The sequence below is a fragment of the Lampetra fluviatilis genome, chromosome 38 (genome assembly GCF_964198595.1).
Source record: "Lampetra fluviatilis chromosome 38, kcLamFluv1.1, whole genome shotgun sequence".
NCBI classification, from domain to species: domain Eukaryota; kingdom Metazoa; phylum Chordata; class Hyperoartia; order Petromyzontiformes; family Petromyzontidae; genus Lampetra; species Lampetra fluviatilis.
The window spans coordinates 5577535-5600480 of record NC_136312.1 but is presented as its reverse complement, the minus strand read 5'-3'; the positions used below and the strand labels follow the sequence as shown (position 1 = coordinate 5600480).

At 51.1% G+C, this 22946-nt stretch overlaps 1 protein-coding gene across 1 annotated transcript in view; it reads left to right on the top strand.

Annotated features, from left to right (window-relative positions):
• Window positions 1-22202, top strand: part of LOC144945685 (SRSF protein kinase 3-like) — a 56478-nt gene extending 34276 nt beyond the window's left edge. Inside the window, exons 10-14 of the mRNA XM_078874252.1 lie at window positions 667-767; window positions 2540-2647; window positions 3328-3397; window positions 5974-6066; window positions 16479-22202. Coding sequence (XP_078730378.1) covers window positions 667-767; window positions 2540-2647; window positions 3328-3397; window positions 5974-6066; window positions 16479-16666 — 560 coding nt within the window. The 3' untranslated portion in view covers window positions 16667-22202. The remainder of the gene's footprint in view (window positions 1-666; window positions 768-2539; window positions 2648-3327; window positions 3398-5973; window positions 6067-16478) is intronic.
• The last annotated feature ends 744 nt before the right edge of the window (window positions 22203-22946 follow it).

Here is a 22946-nt window from a genome sequence, read left to right as displayed (position 1 = left end):
AGGATCATAAACCATCACCACGCAAACTCCATTCATCCTCGCAGCAGCGGCTTTTGACTAACCGTCAAACAAAGACGGTGTTCACCGCATCGCGCGCCTACAAATGCTCTTCTGCGGCCGTCTGGAACGCTCTTCCTTTTGAAATTAGGAAACCGCTGGATATATATGCGTGCTTTTAAATCATCATCTGGATTGACAAACTCATTTCTACAGAACCGCTTTTTATGTTTAGTTTGTTGTCCTTACACCCGCACCTCCGATTAGCACGGTTGGCTACGTACGGTGCGAAAGAAGTTCAACATACATACACACATAGGTCGATTGTGACAAATGAACGTTGCTTTTTGCACATAAGTCGAAAGCATGGATATCAAACCACAAACTAAAGTTGCGTTTGTGTGGTTTAAAAAAAAATAAGATTTAGGAATATTGAGGAAAAGTCGATGTACTAATAGGGGTTTTTCCCCTTTTGTCTGGAAACAAAACTGACACCTTTTGCAAGGAATCATGCTTACATTAACCACAATACTTGCAGTCAAATGCCAGAAAAAAGGGGAAAAACCCTAGTAGTATATTTTGGTACTGGAAAAGGAGGTCCCATGATGAAAAGTCGATGATTACAAAGAGTGAACCGACAAGTTGCGTGGTGTCGGTGATTGGCCGCAGTCGTGCCGAGCGCTGCGGATCTGCTGCCAGACATCCTGGACCCGGCAAGCGCCGAACATCTCCTCGTGAAGGTCGTCGACCTGGGCAACGCCTGCTGGGTGGTACGACCTCCTCCACCTCCTCCACCTCCTCCTTCACCTCCTCCTCCACTTCCTCCTTCACCTCCTCCACCTCCTCCTCCACCTCCTCCTCCACCTCCTCCTCCACCTCCTCCACCTACTCCATCTCCCCCTCCACCTCCTCCATTTCCCCCTCCACCTCCTCCTCCACATCCTCCTACTCCATCTCCCCCTCCACCTCCTCCACCTCATCCATCTCCCTCTCCACCTCCTCCACCTCCTCCTCCACCTCCTCCGCCTCCTCCAACTCCTCCACCTCCACATCCTCCTCCACCTCCTCCTCCAGCTCCTCCACCTCCTCCTCCACCTCCTCTTTCTCCACCGGCCTCATCCATCACCTTCTCCATTACCGCCACCGCCGCCACCATCACCACCGCCTCACCCAAAAACACCAACGAAATCTAATTCACCACCACCATTTACATCTTCCATCACCACCACAACAAATGTCACCTCGCCACTTACACCATCACCACCAGCACCTCCACCAGTGTCACCTCCACCTCGCCACTTACACCATCACCACCGTCTCTCCGCCTTGACAAAGATTCACGCACAGTCACACCTCACCACCGCTACATCCATCAATATGACCACCACCACCACATCTGCTCCCACCATCATCTCACCACCTCATCACATCGATCACCACTATCGCCTCCACCACCACCACCCACCACCATGACGACCACCTCAGATCTTCCAAGATCATTGTCATCACCTCCTCCACCTTAATTACGACACCACTACCTCACCACCGCTATCACCACCACCAATCACCATCTCATCGACAGTATTCCACCACTATGATCACCTCCAAAGACAAATATCCCCCGTATAGCCTTAACAGACTGTCGGGGCAAGTGCTGTTAGCGAGCACCTATGAAGGCCGGTACAGCACACGAGAGGGTGGGTGACCACCACCACGCCCGGTCACCTTTGTCTCCCCAGTGGCGATGTTTACACATTGCACCAGGTACTCATTTCAGGCTGATTCGACTTAGAGGAGGCCCAGGACCAGGTTTGCCGGGTTCGTAGTGCCCCATGCTAACCGCTGCACTCCCCGCTCCCCTATTACCACCACCACCACCATCACCACCACCACCACCATCACCACCACCACCACCATCACCACCACCACCACCATCACCACCACCACTCAGATCTACAAGTCACCACCACAGCCATCACCACCACTATCACAACCATCACAACCACTCAGGTCCACAAATAACCACCACCATCACCACCACCACCACTCAGGTCCACAAGTAACCACCACGACCATCACCACCACCATCACCACCATCACCACAACCATCACTCAGATCCACAAGTAACCACCACAGCTATCACTATCACCATCGATTATGTTTGTGGGCAAGTGCTGGTCGAGAACACATCAATGCAGGCCAGGACCAACGCTCAGCCGCCTTTGTCTCCCCAGTGCTGATGTTTCACAGCAACACCAGGTACTGTCTTCAATTAAGGCTGAGTCGACCTAGCGGCGGCCCATGACCTATGCCGTGACCACAACGCATTGACCTCTGTGCCGTGACCTCTGTGCCGTGACCCCTGTGCCGTGACCTCTGCTGTGACCTCTGTGCTGTGACCCCCGTGACCCCTGTGCCGTGCCCTCTGTGCCGTTATCCCTGTGACCCCTGTGCCGTGACCTCTGTGCCGTGACCTCTGTGCCGTGACCTCTGTGACCTCTGTGCCGTGACCTCTGCCGTGACCCCCGTGACCCCTGCCAGGACAAGCACTTCTCGGACGACATCCAGACGCGGCAGTACCGCGCCCTGGAGGTGCTGCTGGGGGCCGAGTACGGAACGTCGGCCGACATCTGGAGCACCGCCTGCATGGTCCGCAGCTAGTACCACTCCACTAGTACCACTAGTACCACTAGTTCCACACCACTAGTACCACACCACTAGTACTGCTAGAACCACACCACTAGTACCACACCACTAGTACCACACCACTAGTACCACACCACTAGTACCACACCACTAGAACCACACCACTAGTACCACACCACTAGTACCACACCACTAGAACCACACCACTAGTACCACACCACTAGTACCACACCACTAGTACCACACCACTAGAACCACACCACTAGTACCACACCACTAGTACCACACCACTAGTACCACTAGTACCACTAGAACCACTAGTACCACTAGAACCACTAGTACCGCTAGAACCACACCACTAGTACTGCTAGAACCACACCACTAGTACCACTAGAACCACTAGAACCACTAGTACCGCTAGTACCATACCACTAGTACCACACCACTAGTACCACACCACTAGTACCACACCACTAGTACCAAACCACTAGCACCGCTAGAACCACTAGTACCAGACCACTAGTACCACACCACTAGTACCACACCACTAGTACCACACCACTAGCACCGCTAGTACTACACCGCTAGTACCACTAGTACCACACTACTAGAACCACACCACTAGTACCACCCCACTCGTCTCATATCGCGGTGTCCATGTGTCCCTCTGTCTCACATCCCAGGCCTTCGAGTTGGCCACAGGAGGATATCTCTTTGAGCCGCACTCGGGGGAGGGATACTCCAGAGACGAGGGTTCGTGAACAGTCGCACTCACAACCACACTCACAGTCACACACTCACAACCACACACTCATAACCAGTCTCACAACCACACTCACAACCACACTCACAACAACAGTCTCACAACCACACTCACAGTCACACACTCACAACCACAGTCACACACTCACAGTCACAACCACACACTCACAACCACAGTCACACACTCACAGTCACACACAATCACACTCACAACCACACTCACACACTCACAGTCACACACTCACAACCACAGTCTCACACTCACAACCACAGTCACAACCACACTCACAACCACACTCACAGTCACACACTCACAACCACAGTCTCACAACCACACTCACAACCACAGTCACACACTCACAACCACACTCACAGTCACACACTCACAACCACAGTCTCACAACCACACTCACACACTCACAACCACAGTCACACAACCACACTCACAACCACACTCACAGTCACACACTCACAACCACACACTCACAACCACACTCACACACTCACAACCACAGTCTCACAACCACACTCACACTAACAACCACAGTCTCACAACCACAGTCACACTCACAACCACACACTCACAACCACAGTCTCACACACTCACAATCACACTCACAACCACAGTCTCACACACTCACAATCACACTCACAATCACACTCACAACCACAGTCTCACAACCACACTCACACACTCACAACCACACTCACAACCACACTCACAACCACACTCACACTCACAACCACACTCACACACTCACAACCACACTCACAAACACACTCACACTCACAACCACACTCACAACCACACACCCACAACTACACACTCACAACCACACACTCACAACCACAGTCTCACAACCACACTCACACAATCACAACCACACTCACACACTCACAGTCACACACTCACAACCACAGTCTCACACTCACAACCACAGTCTCACGACCACACACTCACAACCACACTCACACACTCACAACCACACTCACAACCACACTCACAGTCACACTCACAGTCACACTCACAGTCACACTCACAACCAGTTATACACTCACAACCACAGTCACACACTCACAATCACACTCAGAACCACAGTCACAGTCACACACACAGTCACACACAGTCACACACACACACAGTCACACACACAGTCACACACACAGTCACACACACACAGCCACACACAGCACACACACAGTCACACACAGTCACACACAGACACACAGACACACACAGTCACACACAGTCACACAGACACACATAGTCACACATAGTCACACACAGACACACACAGTCACACACAGTCACACACAGTCACACACAGACACACACAGTCACACACAGCCACACACACAATCACACACAGACACACAGACACACACAGTCACACATAGTCACACACAGAGACACACAGTCACACACACAGTCACACACAGTCACACACAGCCACACACACAGTCACACACAGCCACACACAGTCACACACAGTCACTCACAGACACACACAGCACACACAGTCACACACACACAGTCACACTCACAGTCACACACAACACGCACAAAACACACAGTCACACACACAGTCACACACACAGTCACACACGCACAGTCACACACAGTCACTCATACACACACAGTCACACACAGACATACACAGTCACACAGTCACACACAGTCACACACAGTCACACACACAGTCACACACAGACATACAAAGTCACACAGTCATACACAGTCACACACAGTCACACACAGTCACACACAGTCACAGTCACACACACAGTCACACACACAGTCACACACACAGTCACACACAGACATACAAAGTCACACAGTCATACACAGTCACACACAGTCACACACAGTCACACACACAATCACACACAGTCACACACAGTCACACACAGTCTCACACACACACAGACACACACAGTCACACACAGCCACACACACAGTCACACACAGACACACAGACACACACAGTCACACATAGTCACACACAGAGACACACAGTCACACACAGTCACACACACAGTCACACAGTCACACACAGTCACACACACACAGGCACACACAGTCACACACAGACACACACAGTCACACGCAGTCACACAGTCACACACAGTCACACACAGTCACACACACACACAGACACACAGTCACACTCACAGTCACACACAACTCACACAACACACACAGTCACACAAACACAGTCACTCACAGACACAGTCACACAGTCACACACAGTCACACACAGTCACACACAGTCACGCAATTGATCTGCAATTGCTCCAGGAATGGATTAGAGCATTTGAGTGTGTACACACGTGTGTGTTGACATGTGTGTATGTGTGTGTGCGTCTCGACTCAGCCTGAAATGACTACCTTGCGCGGTGTGTAAACATCGCCACTGGGGAGACAAAGGCGGCCGGGCGCGGTGCTGGCCACCCACCCCCTCGTGTGCCGTGCCGGCCTTCACGAGCGCTCCCTAACAGCACTTGCCCCAACAGTCTGTTAAGAGGCTATACGGGGGACCTTTGTCTGTCTGTGTGTGCGTGCGCAGACCACATTGCGCACATCATCGAGCTGCTTGGAAACCTCCCAAAGAGCTTTGCGATGTCCGGACGATACTCTCGGGAAATATTCAACAGCAAAGGTCGGTGCACCGCGCAGAGTGACACCCATCGATAACTCACGCGACCTCCCCCCCCCCCACCCTCAGCCCTTTCGCAAAACATCTTAATATGTAGAGGAGTCCAGAGCTTGGGAAATGTGTTGCCAGCGTCGGCTCACACCCCCGCCTGCACGGCTGCCGCACTGCAGCTTGTTAGTGGCTCCTCGGCGATTGTGTGAGATGCAGATTTGCACGGACTGAACGATGCTACACAAAAGCAAACGTGATTGTTTGTTTTTATTATTATCGGGGAGTGGGGGCAACCGTGGAGTTGGCGAACGAATAATGATCAACGCTTGAGAAATGTGTGACGCACGCAGTTTTACCGTTCGCTCTCAGAGAGAGTAGAGGGGAGTGATCCAGAGGCATGGGAAACCACACGTTCACGGCGCTGTCAATGATTGCCCAAGCTCTGTCATCCTACATTGGGGATGTTTGGCCACCTCCGTAAACGAGTGAGAAAAACCCACGCTAAGTGAGAGGGGGCAACCCTCGATCCCCCGCAACGCTGAATGGCCTTTCCTCTCGCACGTCCAATACTCGATTCTTTGCGGTGGGTAAACAATGTCTTTCAAAAAGCGCCGACGCTACTACTACTACTACTACGCCTCGCGAAATAAAAAAACTTTACGCTGAGCCGGTCGCGCGTTCCGAGGTTCAGCGGTAAACATGGACCCGCCTTGCGGAGATCTCGGAACAGGAAAGGGTTAATTGGCCAAATACAACTTTTATACAGTAGACTCTGGATTATCCGCGTGCGATTTATCCGATTCGCGGATGGACCACGCACACTGAGATTTTGACATAAATTAATCACTTGTGGATTTTCCCCTTAAGCCCCAAATTATTAATCTGAAAACTGTTTTACATTGTTATTCTTGGAAATGTCTATCGCAAGCCACGTGCTTAAACCGAAAAAATAGGGTGCTCTGGCTAAATCCGAAATCCACGTGATCGCCACTACAGTACAGTAGTTGCATATCTTCACAACAGTGGGCGGGGTTTTATTGACGTCGATAGGCGTGACTCCGCTGCTATACACTCCGTGGTCCGAATCTTCTTCTGGGCGGGAGCAGGAAAGTGTCATCACCGATGGCGCGCATCGATCGGTCGATCGGTAGTTTTTGGCATAGAGATCCGCACATTATATGGCTAGAGTAGAACCCCTCTTAACGACGGTAATTGGTTCCACGAAACCGGTCAAATTATTTGGTCGTTAAGCGAGTATATGTTTCCACTTCAAAGCGCAGCAGACACTGAACGTAAATAATGCCCCAACGCTCATGAATGGACGTCGCTGATTGGCCGATGCCCAGTCAGACGATTTTGGAGCTCGCCGATTGGCCGAAAATTGGCAGTCGCATGCTCGTCGTAAGCCCGTCAGTAAGCGAACACATTGGGCTCTATGGAGGCACTACACTACTATACACTACACTATACACTACTATACACTACACTATACACTACACTATACACTACACTATACACTACACTACTATACACTACACTATACACTACTATACACTACACTATACACTACACTACTATACACTACCATACACTACACTATACACTACTATACACTACACTATACACTACACTATACACTACACTACTATACACTACACTATACACTACCATACACTACACTATACACTACACTACTATACACTACCATACACTACACTATACACTACTATACACTACACTATACACTACACTATACACTACACTACTATACACTACACTATACACTACACTATACACTACACTACTATACACTACACTATACACTACTATACACTACACTATACACTACACTACTATACACTACACTATACACTACACTACTATACACTACACTATACACTACACTACTATACACTACACTATATACTACACTACTATACACTACTATACACTACACTATACACTACACTATACTCTACACTATACACTACAATACTATACACTACACTATACACTACACTACTATACACTACACTACTATACACTACACTATACACTACACTACTATACACTACACTATACACTACACTACTATACACTACTATACACTACACTATACACTACACTATACACTACACTACTATACACTACTATACACTACACTATACACTACACTACTATACACTACTATACACTACACTATACACTACCATACACTACACTATACACTACACTACTATACACTACTATACACTACACTATACACTACCATACACTACACTATACACTACACTACTATACACTACACTATACACTACACTACTATACACTACACTATACACTACACTATACACTACACTATACACTACTATACACTACACTATACACTACACTACTATACACTACTATACACTACACTATACACTACACTATACACTACACTATACACTACACTACTGTAGGGTTGTTACGGGAGGGCTGTAGGTGCATGGGATCCAACGGGGAATAAACACAGTGGGCGGAGCTCCGGGAGTACACGGGGGGGGTGCCCGCAGCGACGTCCGCATCAGGCAGCCTGGGGGGTTGTGATCCTGACGGGGGGTATAAAGGGGGAGGACAGAGAGAGCTCGTGGCTGAGTCTGGGAACGAAGGAGGAAGAAGGAAGATCTGCTAGTTAGAAGCCCTGGACTCCCCTCGACGCCGCCCTTGTAAGGGCTGCGGAGGATCGAGCCAGAGGCGTGGTTCCGTGAACCAGGGTCAGTACCCTGGGACTCCGGAGACCGTAGCCCGACTCACCAGTGTCGGGCCAGTTAGCCTCCCCTAGCCCGTTAGTGGAGGACTTGGGGTTAGGTCAGGATTAGCTAGGGTGTATCCCCAGTTATCCGGGTGAGGGGGCCGCTACCCCCTCTAGTGCTGTCCTGTACCGACAACTTGTAATAAAGATACGTGTGCCTCAACCTGGGTGTCCAGCGTACTTACCGGTACTTCATCTGGTGTCAGAAGTATTACGAACATGGAAACACGTCAGACAGCTCGAGCCAGAGTGCCGGACGAGGACACTGCTGAAATCGTTGAGCCCGAGACGGCTCACCAAGACATGGTACAGCCGGGGCCTGACGCGTTCCTGCCGGGGCATCGGCATGAAGAGGGGCCGCAGCCAGACGCGCTACGGCTGGCTCACGAGAGGCTGGCGGAGCTGCTGTATGCCGTTGCCGCCACGCTGGAAAACATCACGCGGCTGGGGGCTGGTGGTCCACCACGGGGCGAGGGGAGTCGACGACCGGAGCGCCTTCCCGCCATTTCGGAAGACTCCAACTTTGAATTTCCCGCCATCGCCACGGCAGCTGCAGAGGGCGTGGCCGGGCTAAACCTTGGGTCCGACACCGCTCTCGCTGGGACAGCCGCATCATCGCCAGCGGCGGGAACGTCATCACGGCTGTGACAGGCGATTCCATCTGCCATTCGCGCCGACGCACAGCCGAGTCCTGGGGATAGCAGCCTGCAGACTTCCAAGGCGAACGCTGCGCTGCAACAACGGCTACCTCCGCTGAAGGAATTTGTTGGCGCGGAGGGCGACTGGGGCGGCTTCCAGCGTCGCTTCATCGCCCACCAAGAAATGGCTAGGTGGTCGGACAACGAAGCCCTCTGCGCGCTGCCGGCGCTCCTCGACGCCGACGCGCTCGCCGCCCTCACATCGGCGCCAAGAGAGAAGCGTTCTACTCTGCCGAGGGCGCTACAACTGCTGGCTGGGGTCTATGGACCATCTGCAGAATGCAGACAGCAGTTCTACGACCGCAAGCGGGGTGAAAAAGAGTCGCCCCTGGCATACAGGACGAGCCTCCTGGCGCTGGCCAAAACGGCTTTTCCCCGTATGGACGACGACGGCGTGGACGCGATGGTCACGGAGAAAATCCTCCTCCTGGCAGACGACCTGGACATCGCTGTCCTCGCACAGGAGGACGCCGAGATGACCTCTCTTCAGGCGGCGCGCCTCCTTCACGCCAACCTTCTGTCCCTGCGGCGGAAAGCCAGCAGGGCATCGGCCGGGCGTGCGGTGGCTGCAGCCACCCTTCAGACGGAGGAGCTCTACGCCGTCGACCACCGACGGCAACAGGCGCAAGGAGCACGGGCGGGCCGGGACGGCTCAAGCCGGTTCGACCGTCCATCGTCTCCACCGGGGGGTCCGCGGTGTTTCAACTGCGGCGTTCGGGGCCACGTCGCCTTGGGGTGCCGCTCGCCTCGACAGCGCGGGACGACGCCTCGACGGGACGCCGGGCCTCCTCCTCCCAAGCTCCAGCAACATGATCCGGCGAGTCGCGGCACCACACATGTTTGGCCAAAGCACCCACCCGTTGCACACTCTCGCACCACAACGAACGGGGGGCCGATGTTGCGTTGCGACGGCCCAACGCGGATCACTGCGGGGACTCGAATCGAGCCCAAACAGTGGTCCGTGTTGGCCCATCGCGTGGTAGCCGCGTCGTCAGGGTCGTCGGCCGTGGTCGGACACATTGACGGGGTAGAGGTACGCATCCTGGTCGATACGGGGGCATCGGCGACAATCATTTCGGAGTTAATTTACAATATTCTGCCTGTACAAAGCCGGCCCTTACTGCCGGTTAACGTCCCATTCTATGCCGCTAACGGGGGCTCTCTGGGCATCATGGGACAGATTCGCGCGCAAATTTGTATCGGGGACATCAAATTGTCGGGGCCGATTTTCGTTTCCTCCTCGCTGGCGGTTCCGTGCCTGCTGGGGACGGATTTCTTAGGCAAAATGCCAATTCGTATTTTGATCGACCAAGGATGCATTGAGCTTCCGTCAGGGCGACGCATGGCCTTCCTGCCTTCCCCTGCGGCGGCTCGGACGGCGTTCGCGACGGTACCGGCGTTCGTCGTCAGAACAGTTAGTGTGCCGCCGGGAGCTCAAATGCTAGTGCCTCTGAAACTTCGTAAGCCCTTCGCTAAGGGCGTAGGGGATCAGGGTGTTTTGCTGGGACCGTCTAGGGCCGGGGTTAATGCACCTCATTTGATTCCGGCCCAGACCGTTGTAAGAGGGGACGAGGACCCTTTCATCGCGGTCCTCAATGTGGGGTCGCAGACAGTGGTGGTTCCTCAAGGGACGGTGCTCGCTCACGCGACGCCGGTACCCTGCGAGGAACCTGTCGCGAACCATGTTGGCACTGCTTCCCGAATGCTCCCACATTCGGACAGCGATGAAGGGTGGCTCGACGCGCTTTGTGCGGGATCGACGGACCTGACAAATTCAGAGCGCCAACAGCTTAGAACGCTACTGAGGGAATTTTCCGACGTTTTCAGTCGGGATAAATATGATTTGGGTTGCACTCACCTGCTGCGTCACCATATTGACACGGGTGACAGCGCGCCAATTCGCCAAAATCCGTTTCGGTTAAGTCCCGCCGAAAAGGACCATGTCAAATCGGCTGTTGATGACATGTTAGCCGCCGACATCATTTCTCCCTCCACCAGCCCTTGGGGAGCGCCGATCGTCCTGGTTAAAAAGCAGGACGGCTCGTTGCGGTTTTGCGTGGATTTTCGGCGCCTTAATAAAATTTCGGTTGCCGACGCATACCCGCTCCCACGGATGGACGAATCGCTGGACGCCTTGGCGGGAGCGCGATTCTTCTCCACACTAGATTTACTTTCGGGATTCTGGCAGCTTCCTCTGGACGATGATTCTAAGCCTAAAACTGCTTTCCGTACACCGCACGGCCTGTTCCAATTCAACCGGTTGCCGATGGGCTTACACTCAGCGCCGGCAACTTTCCAGCGATTGATGGAATTGGTTTTGGCTGGATTGCAATGGGAATCGTGCCTGATTTATTTGGATGACGTTATTGTCTTTGGTAAAACTTTTGATGAACATCTCCAGAGGTTGCGGGCGGTTTTCCTAAAGATGCGGGCTGCTAATTTGAAATTTAAGCCCCAGAAATGCCATTTGTTACGCGAGTCGGTGCGTTATTTGGGGCACATCGTAGGGCGCTCGGGTATTGCTACCGATCCCGCCAAAACGCAGTGTGTCAGCTCCTGGCCGACTCCCACCTCGGTGGGAGAGGTCAGGAGTTTTATTGGCTTCGCATCATATTACCGACGCTTCGTCGCTAATTTTGCAACGATTGCCAAACCCCTACACGCGTTAACATCTAAAGGGGTTCGGTTCCACTGGGGTCAGGAGGAGGAAGCTGCTTTCTGCTCCCTTCGGGACGCCCTGGTAAAGGCTCCTCCCCTGATTTACCCAGATTTTTCTAGGCCGTTTTTGCTCGACACCGACGCGAGCAACACGGGTATTGGAGGTGTGCTTTCCCAGGTGGTTGACGGCGTGGAACGGGTGGTTGCGTACGGCAGTCGGGTGTTGTCTCCAGCGGAGCAAAGATATTGTGTCACCCGTAGGGAACTGTTGGCAATTGTCTATTTCATCCAACAGTATCGCCCATATCTGTACGGTCGGCATTTCACCGTCCGCACAGATCATGCGGCACTGCAGTACGCCCTGAAGGTTCAACAGCCATCGGGACAATTGTCCCGATGGTTGGAGGTCCTCCAGGATTTCGATTTCGAAACCACCTACCGTAAGGGCGTTCGCCACACCAACGCTGATGCTCTGTCATGGATGCCAACCACCTCCGAATGCGCATGCCTCCTGGGGTCTGGGCGTTGCAAGCCGGCAGGGGACATGATGGTTCCGGTCCTGGCGGCCGCCGCCAATGACGAAACATTGGTCACCAATGATATCGCGGAACAGGGGAAAGATTCCCTGCTTGGGTTGCCCGATAATGAATGGGGGCGCCTCCAAATGGAGGATACCTCCCTCCTCGCGTTGCGTCGTCGCGCCGGGGAGAGGGGGCGGGGGACGGGTGAGGCCGACGCTTGGGGCATGCACGCAGGGTTGCTCATGCATTGGGACAGCAAATCCCACCGTCACCGGCTGGTGGTCCCTTCGGGATTACGAGGTAAGGTGGTGTGGGCTGCGCATGAGCGCCTCCTCCACCTGGGGACCCAGAAAACTCTCGCCTTGCTCCAGCTGAATTTTTTTTGGCCAGGCATGACAAGGGATGTCACTGATCTGTTGGCAGCATGCCCTCGGTGTGCGCAGTGCAAACCACCGGCACGGGAGTCGAACCCGCCCTTGCAGTCCATCCAGGTTTCCCGAGTAAATGAACTGGTCGCACTGGACATTCTGGGGCCATTCCCCGCCACCCCCAGGGGTAACAGATATTTGCTTACTGGGGTCGAATATTTTACGCGCTGGCCTATGGCCTGGCCCCTGCCAAATCAGTCGGCAGCAGCCATCGTCGACGCCTTTGTCCAGGGTTATGTCATGGACAAAGGTGCTCCGGAGCGGTTGCTGACCGACCAGGGTAGAAATTTTTCCGGGAAACTCCTAAAACAAGTCTGTGATCTCCTAGGAACGAAAAAAATTCGAACCTCTCCTTATCACCCGCAAACGGACGGGATGGTTGAGCGTCTGCATCGCACCATCTCGTCTATGTTGTCGCAGCAAGTCTCGGACTCACAGACTGATTGGGACTTACAAATTCAAGGGGTTCTAGCGGCATACAGATTGGCTCCCCATGCTGCGACGGGATTTTCACCATTCTTTCTTATGTATGGCCGCGAACCCGAGCCACCTGTTCCGGCACAGCTGCAGATCCCCGCGCCGCTGGGTAAAATTAAATTGGATGAACACGTTAAATTTAACCTTGACAAACTGACTGAGGCGCGGGATGCTGCGAGGCTAAATTCTGACAGGCGTCAAAAGGCGAACGAGCGCCTCAGGCTGGCTCGCGCGCACGTGCTGCAGTGGAAGCCGGGGGACAGGGCATGGCTGCACTGTCCCCAGGTACCACTCGCGACCTCCTCTAAACTCGTGCGCCCGTGGCGGGGCCCCGTCGAGGTTGTCGAGGTTTTGAGGCCTCAGTGCGTTCGAATCAAATGGGGCAGGCGCCGGTGGTTTGTACACCCCTCTAGGCTAAAACCGTTTGTTGCGGTGCGAGGGCCCACTCCACACGCGCGGGGCCAAGCATGTGGGGGGTCGACCGACTCGGAGGGTCCGTCGCTGCTCTCGCCTGATGTGTTGCCGGCTGTCCCACCCACAGGTGCACCGGGAATGACGGGCTCATGCCCTACAACCCACACGGGTGATGCCGACGGTCGCGCCACTTCAATCGCGACCTCATCTCGAAAGGGACAGCCGCCACCGGATGGTCCGCCGTCCGGGGTTGCCCCGTGTGACGGGCCTGCGGCAAGGACGCGCGCTAAGATGCGCAGACTCTTATAATATACAAAAAGAAGAATTTTTTTTTATTTCACGTGTCATGGTTACTGTATGCTGCGTCGGTGGTGCGCTCCTGCCACATTGTGTGTGTTGTGTTGTGTGTGTGGGCGGGGTGTGTGTGTTGTGGGTGCGTTGTGTGTCGTGGGTGTGCTGTGTGTGTTGGGGGAGTTCCTGGCTAGTTGTATATACGCGCTTTTACGGATTTCGTATTTATACGGGGGGGGGGGGTGCGTCGGACATTCCCTTCGGGGGTGTGCTTGTTCTTCTTGTTGTTCTTGTTGTTGTTTGTTGTTCAATTTGCATTTTGTTGAAAAAAAATGAGGCACACACGGGGTTGAGGGGTAAATGTTCCTTTATTGGAATTGTTGCAGCCGGGACGGCTGCGAGCTGTAATGGGGGGAGTGATGTAGGGTTGTTACGGGAGGGCTGTAGGTGCATGGGATCCAACGGGGAATAAACACAGTGGGCGGAGCTCCGGGAGTACACGGGGGGGGTGCCCGCAGCGACGTCCGCATCAGGCAGCCTGGGGGGTTGTGATCCTGACGGGGGGTATAAAGGGGGAGGACAGAGAGAGCTCGTGGCTGAGTCTGGGAACGAAGGAGGAAGAAGGAAGATCTGCTAGTTAGAAGCCCTGGACTCCCCTCGACGCCGCCCTTGTAAGGGCTGCGGAGGATCGAGCCAGAGGCGTGGTTCCGTGAACCAGGGTCAGTACCCTGGGACTCCGGAGACCGTAGCCCGACTCACCAGTGTCGGGCCAGTTAGCCTCCCCTAGCCCGTTAGTGGAGGACTTGGGGTTAGGTCAGGATTAGCTAGGGTGTATCCCCAGTTATCCGGGTGAGGGGGCCGCTACCCCCTCTAGTGCTGTCCTGTACCGACAACTTGTAATAAAGATACGTGTGCCTCAACCTGGGTGTCCAGCGTACTTACCGGTACTTCACTACTATACACTACACTACACTACTATACACTACACTATACACTACACTATACACTACACTATACACTACACTACTATACACTACACTATACACTACACTACTATACACTACACTATACACTACACTATACACTACACTACTATACACTACACTATACACTACACTATACACTACTATATACTACACTATACACTACACTACTATACACTACTATACACTACACTATACACTACGCTACTATACACTACACTATACACTACCATACACTACACTATACACTACACTACTATACACTACTATACACTACACTATACACTACACTATACACTACACTATACACTACACATTGGGCTCTATGGAGGCCCGTCGTTAAGCTATTAGTCGTTAACAGGGGTGATCGTTAAGAGGGGTTCTACTGTATTTTTGTATTCTCCGAGATTTTGAATTATTCGCGACTGTCCTCCCCGTCATGAGCGCAGATAATCTCGAGCCTACGCTATATGTAGAGGATCGCAGAGCTTGGGTGGGATATGTGTTGCCGGCTCACCGCATTGCTGCCTTCCCCGCTTGTCTGCTGTTCCCGTGTCGCTGTCTGCCAGTCATCTCAGTGAACTCATGACACCTGTGCCTTCATGTGACCTTCTGCCAGCAGCGAACCTTCCGCACTTCACGTGACGGCCTTAACGAGCACATAGCCTGGTACAAAACTAAAAACGATTTTGTTATTTTACCAGGTAAGGCCCACTGAGCTATACAGCTGTTTTTCAGAAGCGACCTGGCCACAAATGATAGCTCAGCAAAGGTGCTTATCATTACGTGGAAATTTATAGCAGCCAAATACTCTAAACGCGTGATGTTGATTCTAAATGTGGAGGAGAAAACCGGAGAACCCGGAGAAAAATCCACACGACCACGGGAAGAGAGTCATGCAAACTCCAAATATACACCAGGCGTAAGGGTCGGGATCGAACCCACAACCTCCTGTATACCAAGCGAGGTAGTTAACATCTCGCCAGTGTGGCACAAGCTAGGCTCTATGTACGTTAAGGCCGTCACTTCGCAACGAACGATGGCTGTTGCTGTTTTTTGTTGCTGCTCTTGTGGTGGTGGTGAGCGCGCGTGTGGGGAGCGGTTGTGCAGCATGGTCACGGCAGTTCACCGCATTTCGTGACCCCCGTGACCCCCCGCAGGAGAGATGAGGCACATCGACGAGCTCACGCCATGGGCGCTGCCCGACATGCTGCTGGAGAAGTACGGCTGGAGCGCGGACGAGGCGAACGCCTTCGCTTCCTTCCTGCTGCCCATGCTGGCGCCCCGTCCCTGGCGCAGAGCCACGGCCGCACAGAGCCTCGACCACGAATGGCTGCAGCAGGCCTAGCGGGGCCCAGGCTATAGCCCATGCCATCGTCATGACGATGAGCGGTGGCGGGGGCGGCCCTGTATAGATGGGGTGAGTGGACCTGGAGACACCAAGAGAGAGATACGCAGAGAGAGAGACACACACACAGAGCCTGAGCCACTCCTGGCTGCAGCCGGCCTAGGCAAGGCCCACGCTGAGGCGATCGTGGTCAAACCTATGATGGCTGCGCAGATGGGAGTCGGGCAGGGCGATGGGACATGGAGACGTGGAGAGAGACAGATGCCGATAGACAAAGACAAATCTTTTTGGGATGCCTGAAGATGCGGGGTCCCTGTGCACTTGTGGTGTAGAGCTAACTCTAGACGTGGGCTCTAGGCCTGCCGGATTCAGGCCTGGCGAGGGCTTGCCTACTAGGCCTCCAAGTAGAATGGCCACAAACGCTCCTCAAACTGTTCTAATCGGCGTGCAATTTCTAACGCGCACAATATGCCACAGACATAAATGACCGTGACTCTGAGGCGCGGAGTCGAGTCCAGTGTCCCGTGAAAACGGGGCGAATCTAAGAGGCGGGGCCTTTAAGTGTCTGTGAAATGCCCGTGTAGATTGAGGGCTGTGAATGTGACGCAGGATGGCGTTCCAGACGGCAGGGCCTGCCACGAAGAGACGACAACTGGCAGTGACGGCCCTGATCTTTGCAATAGCGGGTAGGAGGCCGTGAGTCACGCTCGCTGCTGCAGAGACTTCTGCCGTGCGCTGCGTTGCAGGGTGACGGTAGGGTGAGCGAAGAAAGATACGGTGGACGACCGAAAGCGGTGGTAGAGACAGCAGGTGATCTTGTAGCTGGCCCTGCTGGTGATGGTGGGAAGCCAGTGGAGGAGGGAGTGTAGGCAGGAGATCTTGTAGTTTGTTATGGAGGGAGGCGAGGGAATTTCGCCGATGATGACAGGTGCAGAGGATGTTTTGCAGCCGCTGTAGTTTCTTGAGGTTACTCGATGAGAAATAAAGACAGACGGAGATTGCAACAGTCGGCCATGCCACGGGCGAGGGTGTCGGCGATGTGGGTGGTGATGAGAGAACGTAAATGACGGAGGGCCCTGAGGTGCTCGTTGCCACATCTCATGATGCGGTAGGTGTAGTAAGTAAACATGGAAGGATACGACACAGCTGAGAGTGACGTCGAGGAACGAGATGGATAGTGGAGCCAGCGACTAATATTCCGGAAAGCTGGTGGGCAGGGGGGAGCGCAGATGTGGTGCTTGGGATTCGGAAGAGAATTCAAGGAGAGAATCTCGGTGCCCAGCACCACTCCCTCCGGAGAGCCTCTCTAAGTCGAGAGGTGGCGGTTGCTGTGCCTGGTGCCCGGTAGGATGCAGGAATGGCCGTGTTGACACCCGGAAAGCCTTGCAAAGAGACAAATCACAATATTTTGGGGGGGGCCCACCTCGACTGATAATGTAGCTACTACGACACTCATTATAATTAATGAAGTCACTACGTCACTGATGTCGCTACTACGACACTGATAATGTCGCTACTACGCCACTAATAATTCCGCTACTACGACACTTATAATGTCGCTACTACACCACTGATAATGTCGCTACTACGCCACTAATAATGTCGCTACTACGACACTGATAATGTCGCTACTACACCACTGATAATGTCGCTACTACACCACTGATAATGTCGCTACTACGACACTGATAATGTAGTTACTACGACATTGATAATGTCGCTACTACGACACTGATAATGTCGCTACTACGACACTGATAATGTAGTTACTACGACATTGATAATGTCGCTACTACGACACTGATAATGTCGCTACTACACCACTGATAATGTCGCTACTACACCACTGATAATGTCGCTACTACGACACTGATAATGTAGTTACTACGACACTGATAATGTAGTTACTACGACACTGATAATGTCGCTACTACACCACTGATAATGTCGCTACTACGACACTGATAATGTCGCTACTACGACATTGATAATGTCGCTACTACGACACTGATAATGTCGCTACTACGACACTGATAATGTCGCTACTACACCACTGATAATGTCGCTACTACACCACTGATAATGTCGCTACTACACCACTGATAATGTAGTTACTGCGCCACTAATAATGCCGCTACTACTCCACTAATAATGTCGCTACTACGACACTGATAATGAAGTCACTACGCCACTGATAATGTAGTTACTACACTACTGATAATGTCGCTAGTACACCACTGATAATGTAGTTACTACACCAGTGATAATGTAGTTACTACACCAGTGATAATGTAGTTACTACACCACTGATGATGTAGTTACTACACCACTGATAATGTAGTTACTACAACACTGATAATGAAGTCACTACGCCACTGATAATGTAGTTACTACACTACTGATAATGTCGCTAGTACACCACTGATAATGTAGTTACTACACCAGTGATAATGTAGTTACTACACCAGTGATAATGTAGTTACTACACCACTGATGATGTAGTTACTACACCACTGATAATGTAGTCACTACACCACTGATAATGTAGTTACTACACCAGTGATAATGTAGTTACTACACCAGTGATAATGTAGTTACTACACCACTGATGATGTAGTTACTACACCACTGATAATGTAGTTACTACACCACTGATAATGTAGTTACTACACCAGTGATAATGTAGTCACTACACCACTGATAATGCAGTTACTACACCACTGATAATGTAGTTACTACACCACTGATGATGTAGTTACTACGCCACTGATAATGTAGTTACTACACCACTGATAATGTAGTTACTACACCACTGATAATGTAGTTACTACGCCACTGATAATGTAGTGACTACGCCACTGATAATGTAGTCACTACGCCACTGAAAATGTAGTTACTACGCCACTAATAATGTCGCTACTACACCACTGATAATGAAGTTACTACGCCACTGATAATGTCGCTACTACACCACTGATAATGTAGTTACTACGCCACTGAAAATGTAGTTACTACGCCACTAATAATGTCGCTACTACACCACTGATAATGTAGTCACTACGCCACTGAAAATGTAGTTACTACGCCACTAATAATGTCGCTACTACACCACTGATAATGTAGTTACTACGCCACTGATAATGTCGCTACTACACCACTGATAATGTAGTTACTACGCCGCTGATAATGTAGCTACTACAACACTGATAATGAAGTTACTACGCCACTAATAATGTCGCTACTACACCACTGATAATGTAGTTACTACGCCACTGATAATGTCGCTACTACACCACTGATAATGAAGTTACTACGCCGCTGATAATGTAGCTACTACAACACTGATAATGTCGCTACTACAACACTGATAATGTCGCTACTACACCACTGATAATGTCGTTACTACGCCGCTGATAATGTAGCTACTACAACACTGATAATGTCGCTACTACACCACTGATAATGTCGTTACTACGCCGCTGATAATGTAGCTACTACAACACTGATAATGAAGTTACTACGCCGCTGATAATGTAGCTACTACAACACTGATAATGTAGTTACTACGCCACTGATAATGTCGCTACTACGCCGCTGATAATGTAGCTACTACAACACTGATAATGTCGTTACTACACCACTGATAATGAAGTTACTACAACACTGATAATGTAGCTACTACAACACTGATAATGTCGTTACTACGCCGCTGATAATGTAGCTACTACAACACTGATAATGTCGCTACTACACCACTGATAATGAAGTTACTACGCCGCTGATAATGTAGCTACTACACCACTGATAATGTAGTTACTACGCCACTGATAATGTCGCTACTACACCACTGATAATGAAGTTACTACGCCGCTGATAATGTAGTTACTACAACACTGATAATGTCGCTACTACAACACTGATAATGTCGCTACTACACCACTGATAATGTCGTTACTACACCACTGATAATGTAGTTACTACACCACTGATAATGTAGTTACTACACCACTGATAATGTAGTTACTACACCACTGATAATGTCGTTACTACACCACTGATAATGTAGTTACTACACCACTGATAATGTAGTTACTACACCACTGATAATGTAGTTACTACACCACTGATAATGTCGTTACTACACCACTGATAATGTAGTTACTACACCACTGATAATGTAGTTACTACACCACTGATAATGTAGTTACTACACCACTGATAATGTAGTTACTACGCCACTGATAATGTAGTTACTACACGACTGATAATGTAGTTACTACACCACTGATAATGTCGTTACTACAACACTGATAATGTAGTTACTACGCCACCTTCACATGCGAAGGGCTCGCAAGTGACGTCATCACATCTACACCTCTATTTAAGAGAACGAAACAGGCGGATTTCCCCACAAATCTGGCTGTCCGCCTGATGATGCTAGTTGTAATTACTGGCGAAACGTCGTACTCAGATTGTAAATGTTGTGGCTTGGCTCTCCCACACACCGGTGTGCTGTACTAGTATACTACACTATATACAACATGATACATTACACACTACACTATACACTACACTATACAATATACTACTATACACTACACTATACACTATACTACTATACACAATACACTACACTACTATACACAATACACTACACTATACACTACACTACTATACACTACTATACACAATACACTACATTATACACTAGTGCTGTACTAGTGAGGAATTGGCGACGTTCCGTTCACTTGACAACCCTGACCAGTTGGCTGTGTCGGGTGGTGGTGGGTTTCACGACACATTTATATATTTACGCGATCTAACCCCAAAATAAATAACTAACCTCTGTTATGGTTGGGAGAGCCGTCTTGCACTGCGCGTGGCTTCCGAGACGAAGTGTCACCGCAATAACGTGAAATTTGTATTTATATATTGCACATCAGAGCTGCCTCCACAGCGCTCACGGATACGGCTCGTGGAGATGTATCGATCTATTAGATGCTTTAGATTTAAAGCTTTCGTGACTGCAGGGATTCATCTTCTTGGTTATTTCGGTAAAGTCACGTAGAAGGGAAAAAATAAAATAATAAAAATGAAACATAATACAATTTCGATTTAAAGCTTTCGTGACTGCAGGGATTCATCTTCTTGGTTATTTCGGTAAAGTCACGTAGAAGGGAAATAATGAAAGAATAAAAATAAAACATAATAAAATAATTCTCACGACGTTTCGGCCACAACGCAAGCAGCCGTCCTCAGGTGAAGAACAGGTCTCATTCAGACGCCGTCTTTCCGACAGACCTGTTCTTTACCTGAGGACGGCTGCTTGCGTTGTGGCCGAAACGTCGTGAGAATTATTGTATTGTTTTATTTTTTATTATTTCCCTTCTACGTGACTTTACCGAAAGAACCAAGAAGACTATTAGATGCTGTACATATATTGACGACGACGACGATGATTACACCGCACTGTTCGGCATGTTGTTAATTCGCTGTTCGGATGAAGGCTGCGTCGGTGATGGGGGAAGAGGGGTTTTGGGGGGGGGGGGGAGTTTGTCTGACCATACTTCACCACGTTGGTACAATGGTGGTGGTGGTGGTGGGGAGGGCAGGCGAAGGACCTCTTTAGATGTCGCTTGGCCTGCTGACGTTAGCCGTGGCCGAGAAACCGAACTCCGATCGCCGTTCGTTGCGCGCTGTCGCTAACCGCTGCGCCACCGCTCATTCCGCCCACCGATGATGATTCTGATTCCGTATTGTTCAGCACATCGGACCCGGCGCGGCAATTCAAACTAACGCACGCCTCTGTGCGCCCAGGAGGGTGAATTGGGTAAGGGGCCGTCCATAAATGACGTCACGCACCTGGGGGGGGGGTGGGGGTCAGACATTTGTGACGATGTGTGACGAGGGGGGGGGGGGGTGTTTGAGAAATGTGACGTCACATCAAAATGCGCAACTTTAAAAAATTATAGACAACACGTTCTACTTAATTAAATTTACTTTTTAATAGATGTGTTTTCCTACAACATCAGAGTGTAGCGCCACATTAAATACGCACTACAAACAATAGTTTAAAGCGATTTGAAGCATGTTTTATTTTGGGGGGGGGCAGAGCTTTGTGACGTAATATTTGAGGGGGGGGGGGGTCTGACTTTTTGTGACGCCGTGTGACGAAGGGGGGAGGTCAAAAATCGTCCAAAATCGCGTGACGTCATTTATGGACGGCCCCTAACGCGCTCATGGTCGATCCTGCAGGTCGCGTGCTGTGGGGTGGTGAAGT